The sequence below is a fragment of the Schistocerca nitens genome, chromosome 3 (genome assembly GCF_023898315.1).
Source record: "Schistocerca nitens isolate TAMUIC-IGC-003100 chromosome 3, iqSchNite1.1, whole genome shotgun sequence".
In the NCBI taxonomy this organism is placed as follows: Eukaryota; Metazoa; Arthropoda; class Insecta; order Orthoptera; family Acrididae; genus Schistocerca; species Schistocerca nitens.
In genome coordinates, this window is record NC_064616.1 from 551,786,465 (window position 1) to 551,800,164 (window position 13,700).

The 13,700-nt window shown below is 37.8% G+C and overlaps 1 protein-coding gene across 4 annotated transcripts in view; it reads left to right on the forward strand.

Annotated features, from left to right (window-relative positions):
• The window catches only part of LOC126248455 (thrombospondin type-1 domain-containing protein 7A-like), a 1,193,762-nt gene that overhangs the window by 1,101,550 nt on the left and 78,512 nt on the right, over positions 1-13,700 (forward strand). For all 4 annotated transcript variants that reach the window (XM_049949448.1, XM_049949449.1, XM_049949450.1 and 1 more), the window contains 3 exons: positions 3,995-4,242; positions 12,437-12,561; positions 12,848-12,996. In XM_049949448.1, the coding sequence (XP_049805405.1) occupies positions 3,995-4,242; positions 12,437-12,561; positions 12,848-12,996 (522 nt within the window). The remainder of the gene's footprint in view (positions 1-3,994; positions 4,243-12,436; positions 12,562-12,847; positions 12,997-13,700) is intronic.

Sequence of the window (13,700 nt, forward strand, 5' to 3'; positions counted from 1 at the left end):
ACGAGACTGGAATAGAAGGGAGAACCGATAGAAGTACTCAAGGTACCCTCCACCACACGCCATCAGGTGGCTTGCGGAGTATAGATGTAGATGTAGAAGTGATTTAAGGAAGTTCCCCACTTCATCTACCTGGGGTGAAATTACATTAGGTGTTCCACAGGGATCGATCATGGGTCCCGTTCTGTTCTTGATATATGTGAATGACCTCCCTTCTTATCTTAAACAAGCAGCTGAACTGACACTGTTTGCTTATGATACAAGAATCGTTATTAATCCACTAAAAGAAACGTGAATAGAAAATGATACACATAATGTCTTTGGAAAAGTTATTGATTGGTGTTCTGCCAATGGGCTTGCACTGAATTTTAAAAAAAAAACACAGTACATCCAATTTTCTACTGCAAAGAGCACAGTTCCTTCAATAAATATAATGCATCAACAGAAGTCGGTAGTCAGGATAGAGCATATTAAGTTTTTGGGTATACATATAGATGAGAATCTTATTTGGAAAATTCATATTTTGGATCTCCTATAGCGACTGGGTTCAGCAACTTTTGCAGTGAGAATAATTGCTAATTTTGAGCACATAGCAATTAGCAAGCTGACATAATTTGCATACTTTCACTCTCTGATGTCATACGGAATAATATTTTGAGGTAATTCTACACTTAGGTAAAAAGCATTCACTGCTCAGAAGAAAGTGGTTAGAATAATGTGTGGGGATCATACTCGTACATGTTGTAGGCATATTTTTGAAAGGTTAGGAATTCTTACAACAGCCTCACAGTACATTTACTCAGTAATGAAATTTTTTCTCACCAACATGGACCAGTTTAAAAACAAACAGTGACATTCATGATTATAATACCAGAAGAAAGAAAGACTTACACTACCCTCTACTTAACCTATCTTTGGCACAGAAAGGGGTAAAATACACTGTTGTAAAACTTTTTCATAAATTGTCAGATGAAACAAAATGTGTGACAGACAGCATAATAGTTTTAAAAATAAATTGAAATCATATCTCCTTGACAACTCCATCTATACCATGGATGAAGTCTTGAATAGGGATGCATAAATCTATAGGTATAATATAAGGAATTTGTTGCATTTAAAGGAGTGGGGTAGGTAATAAAAATTTTAAGCTTAAATAAAAAATATTGATTCATGTGTGCATTTCTTATGCACTTGACATATTCCACATCATGTGGGTCACTGTGGGACTGGTCAATGGAACAATACTTCTTTATTTCATTAATATTTCTGTATTAGATAACTTTATGTTCCTATCCTGTCTTCTATAACTTCTCTTTCTCATATCCTGTTCTTTTTTTGTGTGATGTTGTCTCTCAATTTGTGGCTTACCTCTCAGCATTTGTCAGCGCTTATATAATGGGTGTCTCTCCTAACAGGCACAAATTCTCTGGTGTTTCAGCAGATATTTTCAATTTCGTTTTTGTGATGTGTAGATTGAGTCAGTCAAAAGAAATACCGATAATAATCTGTTTAATGTGATGCCCAGTATAGAGTACTCCAGCAACAACTCACATGCCACTGTGCCCCACACTGTCTGCTACAGCCACCCAGCACTGCTACTCAGTCCCTGTTGGAGTACTGCTTGTTCTTCATATTTTACTGTCTCTATCAATTACATATTGACAACATTAATATTGCACCAAACTAATTTCGGACTGCTCTGTCAAATGGGCATGTAAAAGTTCACTTTAAAAATTATGTTTGTAATGGGATACAAGCTGACACTTTCCATTGACAATGGGCATTTTGCATAAAAGGCGTGATGATCAGTATTTGTTTGGGCTGACCCCACTACTGTGAGCCTGCCATACTGAATTGCTTTGCTGGCTGGCAGCCTACAAGTCAGGGACAAAAACTGAGACATTAGTCTGAGTGGGGGGGGGGGGGGGAGAAGAAGATGGCCAGAGCCACAGAGAGAGAGTGATTTGGGGGGGGGGGGGGAGGCAGGAGGAGATCAGCAAAGAGATGGGGATGAGGAGGTGGTCAGAGCAACGGAGGGTAGGGGATGAGAGAGAAAGGGAAGCATTAGTTGGACAGAGGGAGATAAGGTGACAGGCCAAGGGAGCGGAGGAGGGGATGGATAGAGAGAGAGGAGGAGGAGGAGATGGTCAGAGAAAGGGGGGGGGAGATAACGGACAGAGAGAGAGATGGAGGAAGTCATGGACAAAGAGAGTTGCGAGGAGGAGATGGACAGAGAGAGGGGGAGGAGGATATGTAGCTGTGCTGTGCTGTGCTGTAGCCAAGTGGCTGTAGCTTGTGCTGAATTGGTGCTGCTGTCAGATGGATGGGGTAGCACAGTTGCTGGCAGCTCCCATCACTGCCATGACATATTGCCCCAAATACCAGTTAAATATGGAATAGATTACATTCATGCCTCCTAAGAACTTTCCTGTCACACACTGCTGAAATAATTTAAGTTATATGAAAGTGATGATATTCATTTACCTGATACGGTTCTCGGAATTTTTATCATAGTTCTATGCAGCAGCCTGTGTACAAAATTACTGCAATGTCAGACAAGATGTCTGATCGTAGATACTTACAAGTAAACCTACACAAGTGATATATTTCAGTTTTGATTGACTTTGAACATGTTGTAGTGTGTATCAAAATAAGAGACACCTATTTTTTTATGTGCCCATTTGGCCATTAGGGGTGTGTAAAGCCACCATGAAAAAAATTGAGTTCCATATTTCTGAATGAATACCACTGAAATGGTACCAGATATAAAAAATAGATATAAATAAAAGGTCTATTATCTGCAATGTATTTTACAATGGTGCAACTAGATTTGTCAATAACCATCATTTTTTTAAACCCCCAACCACTCATTATTTAGCTTTTTATTTTGATGTTTAACTAATAGCAAAATGCATAATGTCATTAACAACAAATTCAATCATATATGAGGAAGTGGTATACCAAATATACATTATCAGAAATGAGCTAGAAATATCTCTATATTACTGTATGCAGTGAAACTGTGCTGCAGTGTCACACATTCATCCATTGGCCACCAAAGTTTACAAATTTACTTTTTCTGTCATAAATTGTATGAATATCAATTTATGCCCAATTTTCATAACTTTTTTAACTCCTTGTTTATTAATTTTTCCGTAGAGTGTATTATGCTCAATTTTTTCAAGGGGGCGTTTCACCCATTTAAGATCCACACATACATTAAAAAAAAATTCTTTAATTTTGATCCACACTACAGTGTATTCAAAGCCAATCAAAACTGAAGTGTATCCATGGGTAGGTTTACTAGTTAGTGCTTCCTGTGTAAAATGTAAACTTTTATGGCTGGAATTGTCACAATTAATTAAATATACTGGGCAACCATGGCATGATAGCCCAGAATATTTTTATTAATTGTGATTGGTACCTGTGTGAAGCAGGGGAAGGTTGCTAGTCAGCATATACTTCTGAATAGACAGTCTTCTACGGTTAGTAAGTAGGCACTCCAAAACTTGAGTTTTAGGTGTAACAAGCCATAGATGAATTAGCCTCTTATTATGCAGTTATTCTAAGCTTTGTTTTGTGTGATGTTCCATTCCTCTGCTTTGTTACTTCTTTAATGCACTTTACCTCTCTTGCACCTTGGATATGTCTCAACAGTTGAACTTTTGGCTTTGGAAAATTGAGATGCAATGTCCTTTCTTAGTTCATATCACAGCTGGCCCTTCTCACCAATTTCAGCATTAGTGATTGTGTGTAAGTGAATCTGCATTTACAAAAATGTAATGTATGTGCCACGTAAGTACAAGAATTCAAATAGGGTAATTAGTTTCACCCATGCCACTGAAATATTTATGTACTGCTTCTCAAATAAGATTGTATTATATACCTGCGTCTTTATCAACATTACAACTCTAATTTTAGATTAAAAAATGTATTTTATTAGTCACTACATAGTGCTAAATATCTATACATGCTTCTTTTTTCTTTCAATTTACAGCCATGTGATGTGAACAAACAACGTCAAAGGACAAGATCAGTGTTGAGAAAACCAGCCAAGGCAGACTACCCATGTCCTCCTTTAATAGAGGTTCAGTCCTGTGAAATCAATGTAACTTGTTTCACATATGTCTGGCAAGAGACTCGATTTAGTTCTTGTTTACCATTAGGTGGAAGCCCATGTGGAGAAGGAATACAAGCAAGAGCTGTCTATTGTCAACGAAGCGATGGAAGAACTGTTGAGGACAGGTAATATGACAATTCATGTGTTATCTGGCAAAATTTGTTGTACTAATTGTAAAGTAACCAATTTTGATATATCTGAAAAGTTACCTGTTTAGTATATGGATAGAAGATAAAATTTTTATCCAGGAGTTGATTTTTTTTATAAGTGAAACATTAAAATTAGTTTATATCATCACACTGTTCAGAAAGTATGAAGCAAAGGTCAGCCACATTCCACACAAAAACTAAAAAGAAATTATGACAAAAGCCAGCAGGTGAGAATCACACATGAGCCAATGTAAATATGAGGAACCATATTCCTATCTGCTGCCTGATATTTTTTAAAAAAAGTGTTACTAGAACATTCACTCATTTGATTTATATTTTAGGACCGGCTTCTCATTGATACAGTATCCACAATAGAAAAAATATAACAAATACTTTCTTTGCTATACTGTCCTTGTTGACAAAAAAAGCATTTTATATCCTTGTCCATGTCTACACTGTAATAGAATTTTAGAATACTGTGAGGCTGTGCATTGTGGTGGATATTATTTTCACTTATTTGTAATAATACATGTTCCAAAATGCAATTAGGAAAGAGACATGTATCAAGCTATCAGGCATCATCCAACTGGGAACTAATTACATGTGGGGTCCCACAAGGTTCCATTTTGGGGCCCTTACTTTTTCTTGTGTATATCAATGACCTTTCATCAGTAACATTACCAGATGCCAAGTTTGTTTTGTTTGCCGATGATACAAACATTGCAATAAATAGCAAATCAAGTGTAGTCTTAGAAAGATCAGCCAATAAAATATTTGTGGACATTAATCACTGGTTCCTAGCCAATTCTTTGTCACTAAACTTTGAAAAAACACACTACATGCAGTTCAGAACTTGCAAGGGGTGTCCCAAGAGTATATGTCTAACATACGATGACAAGAAGATAGAAGAAGTGGACAGTGTTAAATTCTTGGGATTACAGCTTGATAATAAATTCAACTGGGAGGAGCACACCACAGAACTGCTGAAGCGTCTTAACAAATCTCTGTTTGCAATGCGAATTTTGTCAGACATAGGGGATATCAAAATAAAAAAGCTGGCATACTATGCTTACTTTCATTCCATAATGTCATATGGGATTATTTTTTGGGGTAATTCATCAAGCCAAGCTAAAGTTTTCCGGGCACAAAAACGTGCAGTAAGAATTATATGTGGTGTGAACTCAAGAACATCCTGCAGAAGCCTGTTTAGGGAACTAGGGATACTAACTACTGCTTCCCAATATATTTATTCATTAATGAAATTTGTCATTAAAAATATATCACTTTTTCAAACCAACAGCTCAATTCATGGAATCAATACTAGAAATAAGAATAATCTTCACAAGGAGTTAAAGTCACTTAGTCTTGTACAAAAAGGTGTGCATTATTCAGGAACACACATTTTCAATAACTTGCCAGCAGCCATAAAAAGCTTAACAACCAATGAAATTCAGTTTAAGAGGAGCCTAAGGGATTTATTGGTGGCCAACTCCTTCTACTCCATTGATGAATTTCTTAGTAAAACCAACTGATTTGTATATAAGTACAACATAACTTCTGCACAATTTCAGTGCAGTAATGTGTTCATTGAAAATTTGTGTGTGTGTGTGTGTGTGTGTGTGTGTGTGAGTATAATCTAACTTCTGCACCATTTCAGTGCAGTAATGTGTTCATTGTAAATAAGTATTACAGTAGTTGTATTACATGTTTATTACCTTATAAATAAATAAAAAACTTTTTTATTTTAAATTCAGTGCATTAGTATTTGTAAAATGACTCTTACTGTTCATTAAAAAATGACGATCATTCCACTTGGGACCTGTGGAATGGTACATTAGCTTATTTGTTTTAGTTGTAGATATTTGTGATGTATTGTTGTTTTTCTGACATGTTCCACATCCTGGAGGACCTCCTCACTACGGATCAATTGGAATGAAAGTAAATCTAATCTAATCTAATCATGATATTATCTGCAGTACAAACATTGCAATGCATATTGGTATATGCAGAGATAGTGAGTTACTACTTTTGAAAATAAGTGGAATTGTTGTGAGTGATTGTGTTAGGGTAACTACAGAGAAATACATATCTAAAATACCTCAAATATTGTCCACTCCTATAGAAGCTGCGTTCTACCAACTAAATACTGCTCTACATTTTGCCCATTCCCTTGACTGTGAAGAGGTGAATCAGTGGCAGTACTGAACATTTAAGCAGCTGCCAGTGTAGTTAACTGTGTTTGTAATACATGCAGTAATTTTTTAAGAGTTGCAGATTCTCTGTTCAAATAGCATAAATATTTCTGCACAGAGCTCCAGAATATTCATATCAGATATCAATATCTTCTCCAAATAGGTGACACTATCAAGATATTAGTGATCAAATGTAGAAAGATTCACAAAGAAAGTCAGCATTTGAAGTGCTGTTGAAAAACTTTGGGCCCAGGATAATACTCAATACCAAGAGTCAGTTAAAACAAAAAAGTTATAGTTGTGAGATATTTGCGGGCAAACCTAAATGTTTACAGAAAGACAGGCTCCATGGGGTAGAATGTAGCATATTTCTGGCAATAGAGTGAAACCTTAAAGCAACATAGGGAGAAACTGAGTCTCTATACAGATAGTTTGCACAAGGATAACAATCATAAATATGACAAATGCTGTAGTTGGAGCCACCAGACTCATTTGACAAGTTATAGCAGTTGGAGGTGACATTAGCTGTGCCATAATATATTGGGAAAAATAAAATTTCATAACTGCAGGATGAGACAAACCTTCTTGCAAAAAATCTATCAAAGCTTTCTTTGAGATCTGAATGGAACTGATGTTTTAGAACCCTACTCACAATGTAAGTAACTAAACTTCTTGATATAAACAGATAAATATTCTTTTAGAGATGGTAAACAGCCTATCAGTTGCAAATGGGTTTATTAAAACCCCTTTACTGTGGTGTCAACATTTATAAACAGTCTTCTTCGAAAGGAAATATTGACAACTGGACTACATGTTGTGGCAGAGGAAACATTAAAATATAGCCAAAGGTGTCAGTCAAGTATCACATTTCACGTCCATAATAATTTAAGCATGCAGAACATGGCTGTAGGCGTTTGGTATTTCATCATTAATGTACAGCTGCACCATCACCAAGGCAATGCGGTGCATTCTGTAAATAATGAGACAAAATGTTATAACAGTACCCTTACAAATTTTTGTTGTATATTGGTCCTGTCAGTGGCACAAAAATCTGTGTCCATACATATGGATGATAGGATTGAAATAAAATACAGTAAAACAAAGCTATAATCAGATTAAAAAATTTAATTCATTGGAAAAGGATCACAGCTGGTGTTCTAACCCAAGAACACTGAACTTTATTACATGAAAAAGCATAAACACATGAGAGACTAAGTGCATACAGCAGACAACACACAAGCAACCAGCAGAGGCTGGCGCTCCAGCCTATATAGTCATTAGTTCTAACAGGGGCACAAATGGCAGGCTATGCACGCAACTGCTGTCATACTAGCTGGCCGAGTGGCATCTAGTGGCCAAATCAAGCACAAACTTCATGTGCAAGCTATGAAGCAGCACACATACAAATTTGGTAGTTACAGCACTCCTCTTCCTTTGCAAAGAAGTGAACACTGTGCTCATGTCCATTTCTTCTGTTGTTGTCATTGATTAATGAGCCATGTGATGTGCTGCTGTTAGTGTGTAGGGTCAGAAGTGGTATGAGGGCAGAAAGGTGCACCACCTGCCCCCTGTGATAGTCCATATAGTAGGAGTTCATCCTCAGTGAAGGAGGCCACAGTGAAGGTGGCTCAATAGGCAGCACTGGCTGCAACAGAGGTGGCAGTGGCGGAGGTGTTGGTTGGGACAGTGCAAGAACTGTGGTCCTGACTTGACCCCCAACAGATGAATGGGGCACCCACATCAGAGGAGACAGTTGTGATAATGTCGGCAGCAGCAAATGCACCATCCACGATTAATGAGATGGAGGACACGAGGGCAGCAGAGATGTTCTTGGTATGCAGCTGCCCACACAGGGTCATAGATGGTCAAAGTGTCATGATGCCCTTCCCTCAGCAGTGTGAACAATGCAGAGGTGACTCTTGATGACTACTGGCAGCCATTTCAGTCAGTGGCCAAAATTGCAACTGTGCCAGTCATAAGCATTGTGGAGCCAATGTCAGCAGATGTCCTGGTGTCAGTTGGAGCAGATGTAGCAGAGTCTGGGGCTAACAGTCATACAACAATTCTATTGAACTCTTTATCTCCAACTGGGGTAAAACTGAGAATTGAGGAACCAGTCAGAGCCACGTCCGGCGACACATCCGAAACATGTTTTTTCGTGTGAATCTTAAATGTTCATACTCCTCGTTCAGCTTCTCTATTTGATTGAGGGGGGAAAGGAGGGGCTGTGACATGGTAAACACCATTTTTTTTATTATTATTATTTTTTTTATTTTTTTATTTATTTATTTATTTTTTTTTTTTAATCTTCAAATTCCTGAGATGTGTACTGGAGGCCATTGTGTATAACTATCATATACGGCAGGCTTTACACTTGAATTGATTCCCAAGACTGCTGTGGAATTGTTCATGGTGACAAATATGCACCGTGGAGGGGGGGGGGGGTAACTATCATATACGGTAGACTTTATACTTGAATTGATTCCCAAGACTGCTGTGGAATTGGCCATGGTGACAAATATGCACCTTGGAGGGGGGGGGGAGGGGGGGGGAGGTTTTCCTGATGTGTAACACACTGTCGGCAGGTTGCAACAACTCACACAATTTCCACTTCAATGCTTGTCCAAAAAACATGCCTGCATGTTAGCACTTTTGTACATGACACATCCCAGTGGTCCACAGGTAATAAATGCATAACATCATCAAAAGAAACAATTTGGCTTAAAATAGGATCCACAACTACTGCAGCTGCAATTTTAGTGCCAGTAATAGGTAAACCATCAACAACATTTTGTCCAAATGAAAACAAAGCAATTCCTCTTTATCAAACTGAATCTGGACACATCGGCAGAGATGATAAGGCATTAGTATTTGCTTGTTACACCATTGGTCAAAAATATACCTCCTAACTGTATCATAACAGGAAAAATAGCTCACTGCTGCAAGCAATGCATGGCTTTGTCTGGAAAGAATACCTGTGGTTTTAAAAGAGATACCAGTGGTTTGTGGTCTGTGATTAGATGAAACTTAGACCCATATAGAATAACATGAAATTTTTGTTTTTGAGAATACAAATTTGCTAAAGCCTCTTTCTGTATCTGAGAACAATGCTGTTGTGCTGAATTTAAGGTTTTAGAGGCATATGCAATAGTGTGTTCTGTTCCATCTGCATACATATGAGCAAGGACGGTGCCAAGGCCGAACTGAGATATGTCTATGGCTACCACAAGGTGCTGGCCTGGCTGAAAACTGATGAAACAAGAAGCTGACTGCAGCTTGAACTTTCGACAACTTGAATGCCTGGTCACAAGCTGGGGATCATACGAATTGAACATCATTATGTAATGATGCATGGAATGGTTGCACGACAGTAGCAGCATCAGATATGAATTTGAAGTAGTACACAATTGTGCCTAAAAATGCCTGTGGGGTGAGACATTACAGCAATAGCATCAATATGCTGGCATGATGGTTAAATACCCAAATTAATAATAGATGGCTGAAGAAACTGTGTCTTGTTCAAACTGCACATTAACCCTGCTGACCATCAAACAGAAAATAGAGCATGAAGGTTCTGTAAATGTTCCTGTGTAGAGGCATCAGACACCACTATGTCATCTAAATAGTTGATGCAGCCTGGAACTAATGCAATAAGTTGCTCTAAAAAGTGTTGAAAAATATCTGGTGCACTTACCACACCAAAAGGCAAATGCTGATATTGATAAAGCTCAAATGATGTATTGATAACTAGGTGGTGTTTAGATTCTTTGTCTAGCAACAGCTGTAAATATGCATCTGCTAAGTCAATCATTGAAAAATAAGGCTCCCCTATAATTATGCTAACAGCTCGCCAGGGTATGGTAATGGATAGGTATCAATGATTAACTGTGCTTTAATTGATTTTTTTAAAGTCACTTCAGAGGTGTAATTTACCTGTAGGTTTCTTTATTATCACCAGTGGTGTTGACCAATCATTGGAAGGAACAGGTCAAATAACATCAAGGAATTGAAGATGATCTAATTCTGCTTTTGCTTTTACCTGTAAAGTTATGGGTACCGAGCAAGCCTGGAAAAAATGGGGCTGGGCAGACCATTTAATTGTAATATGAACCTGAAATTCTGTTGTGCAACTCAGTCCTGGAGAAAAGAAAGAGGAAAATGCAGCACAGAGAGCATCTAACTGTTGATATGGAACTTGATCAGAAACTAAATGCACTTTGTTATCGATGGAGAATGCTAAAAGTTTAGAAGTGTACAAACCAAACAGATTTTCAGTGTAAACATTTTCCACAGCTAGGAATGTTAATGAATTAACCACAGCCTTTAAGTCCCAGGTGTATAAAACTGTCCAAGACTGGAAATCTGTTGCTTGTTATAACTCACCAGCCTCCATGACACTGGGCCAGAGGGAGAGAACCCAAGTCCACATAAGTTTGAGAATTCACCAACGTTGCTGCTGCACCCTTGTGCATCTGCATTCTCAGTACTCAGGTTCAGAAGAGAGCTACACACAAAAGCAATGTGTCATTTTTATGGCATCTATTACACATTGCCTAGTCTTGGGGCATGGGGGCCGTTCATGTTGAATGAAAAGTATGGGCATGAAGCAGCAGAAAATCAGGCTGTTGTTGTTGTTACGCAGACCATTGTTGTCACGAACAACGGTTACCTATACGACACTGAGACATCTGTCGGACTGTTACAATGGCTTCTCCATTCCCTTGAAAACTGACTGAAGGCTGAGAGGAGTGAGAGGAATTGATTTCTGAAACTTCAGACCGGTCTTCTGTCTGACTACCTGAAGCCTGTGAAACTTCAGGTGACTATGTTATGTTTAAAATGTCCATAAGCATAAGATTTTCACACATTAGAACTCACTGTTGAACTTTCCTGTCAGGAGCAAGATTTATGATTGCATCTTGAACCATTTAATCAGCATAGCATTCCTTATGAACATTTGTCACAAAAATATAATGATAACTAAGTCCATGTAGGTCTGGTGCCCATGCCCTGTATGACTGTTTTGGCCACTTTTGGCAATGGTAAAACTCCAAACAAGCAGCAATAACATGAGTACATTTACAGTGGCAGGTAGATAGTAAGTCACATATCTTATCAAAACGAAAACTTGAATGTTATTGTAAGGGGGTGAATTGACACAACAACTGATATAAATGATGTGAGCTCCATGACAAAAAAAGAACTTTTCACAGGTTTACATCTGTTGCCCCAGATACCTGGAAATGTTGTTGCAGGCTATTTTCATAGGTGTCTCAGTCTCCTGCTGCATCATTGTATGCAGGGAATGGCATGGATATGTTGCTGGTGAGGCAGCATGTTGTGTCAATGTTGTCATTAAACTGGAAATAGCAACTGTCAGTGCCTGCCATTGCTCAAGAAGAGATTTAAGCACTGCCTCCAAGAACATTAAACTCAAAGGACAAATGACTGAAATGGAACACACAGAGTCAAATACTGTACTCATTGCCAACGTGTTCTAACTCAAAAAAGCATAACCCCATGAAAGACAAAGTACAGACAACATACAAGTGGCCACCAGAACCTTGAGCTCTGACCTTGATAGTCATTAGTTCTAACAGGGACTGCAGCCAACAGGCTGCACATGCAACTACTGTCGTACTAGCAGGCCAGGTGGCTTCTAACGACATAATGAAGCACAAACTTCACACATGAACTACAAAGGGCACACACACAAATTTGGTAGCTACATCACTAGAAATCCACAACAATTTTCTAATGAAAAAAGTGTGTACTACAGATTTCAGGTGATCTCTCTTAGCATCCCCTTATCATCCACTATGGCCGTGTATCCTTCTTGTGACACACACTTGTCTGCAAGTGCTTATATCTGTTTGCTCATGCTCACAATATTTGATTCCAATTAATGTTCTTACACTTGCATTTAATGGAGCAGTTGCTTTCATTTCATCTACTAGAAGTGATTTGTACTTTTGCAGGTGGTGTGATGACCAAACCAAACCTTCACCAGTAGAAAAATGGTGTTATGTGGATTGCACTGTTGACTGTGAGTTAACTGAATGGGGTTCATGGGATCATGCCGGATGCCAATGTGGGAGTGCAGGTAAATATAGTACACAACATGATCTGATGTTCAGAAACCATTTACCTTAGAGTAGATCCTATGCTGTGCAAGACTTATCCTCATACATAGGAGTGGATATATTCTAAGAAATATTGTTAAAGTATCAGCATTAACTGAAACAGAGCATTAGAAAAAGATTGGTGCACAGGATGATATAAATTTTCCATTTTGTGTACTTTGCCATTTAACATTATTTCTACATAATTCCTACTTACATTTTACTGAAGTTTGTTGGTATTTAACTCAGTTGATAATTCTGTTACAGGTTCTGCAATGAACAGGTATCGATTTGTGATGACCAATAATAGTCCCAGTGGAAGAGCTTGTCCGCGAGATTTGGTTCAGCGCAAACCTTGTCCTGCAATTCCCTGTTACACATGGTACAGAGGACCATGGAGTGAATGTAATCTAGATGTAAGTAATTGTGTCTTGTGCAGCTATTTTCATACATGTAACAATGAGTAGAATGGATGTACATACCTTAGTAAATTCCATTATGTAAACGTAACAGTAATACATCTCTAGAAATCTGTATAAAAACAAAGAGAGAGAATGATTTTGAGATACAACAAGGAACAAACCTTTTGGAAAAGCCATTTAAACAATATGGGAATGTTTTAAATGTCAGGTATTCATGAAATGAAGGAAAAATCACTCAAAATCTTGATTTGTGTATAGAAACAATACACAGTATATAGACCCAATTGCACCTAAAATTCCATTCTATCTGCAACATTCGCAAACTCTGCTACTTTTGGTTACATTATATTAGGGTTGTAAACCAATAATTAAATGTTTACATGTATCAACAGGGAAAATTATATAATATTTATAAAAAATCATGGCCTCTTTGATTGTTGCTGTCAGATAATAAAGCCAAAGACATGCTTGGTAAAAATTGCTCATGCTAAAAAAAAAAGGTTATGCAGAGAGTATAGGAAATTACAAGCCAGTTTTACTACTTTCAGAATTATCAAAAATAACTGAATCAATTATGGAAGATATGATAATGGGTTGCTTCAATAATTACAACCTTTTTAATGAAGCACAGTTTGGCTTCCTTAGTGGGAGAAGTACAATATTGGTCATAACAAAGTACACAGAAATGGTACTCGAAG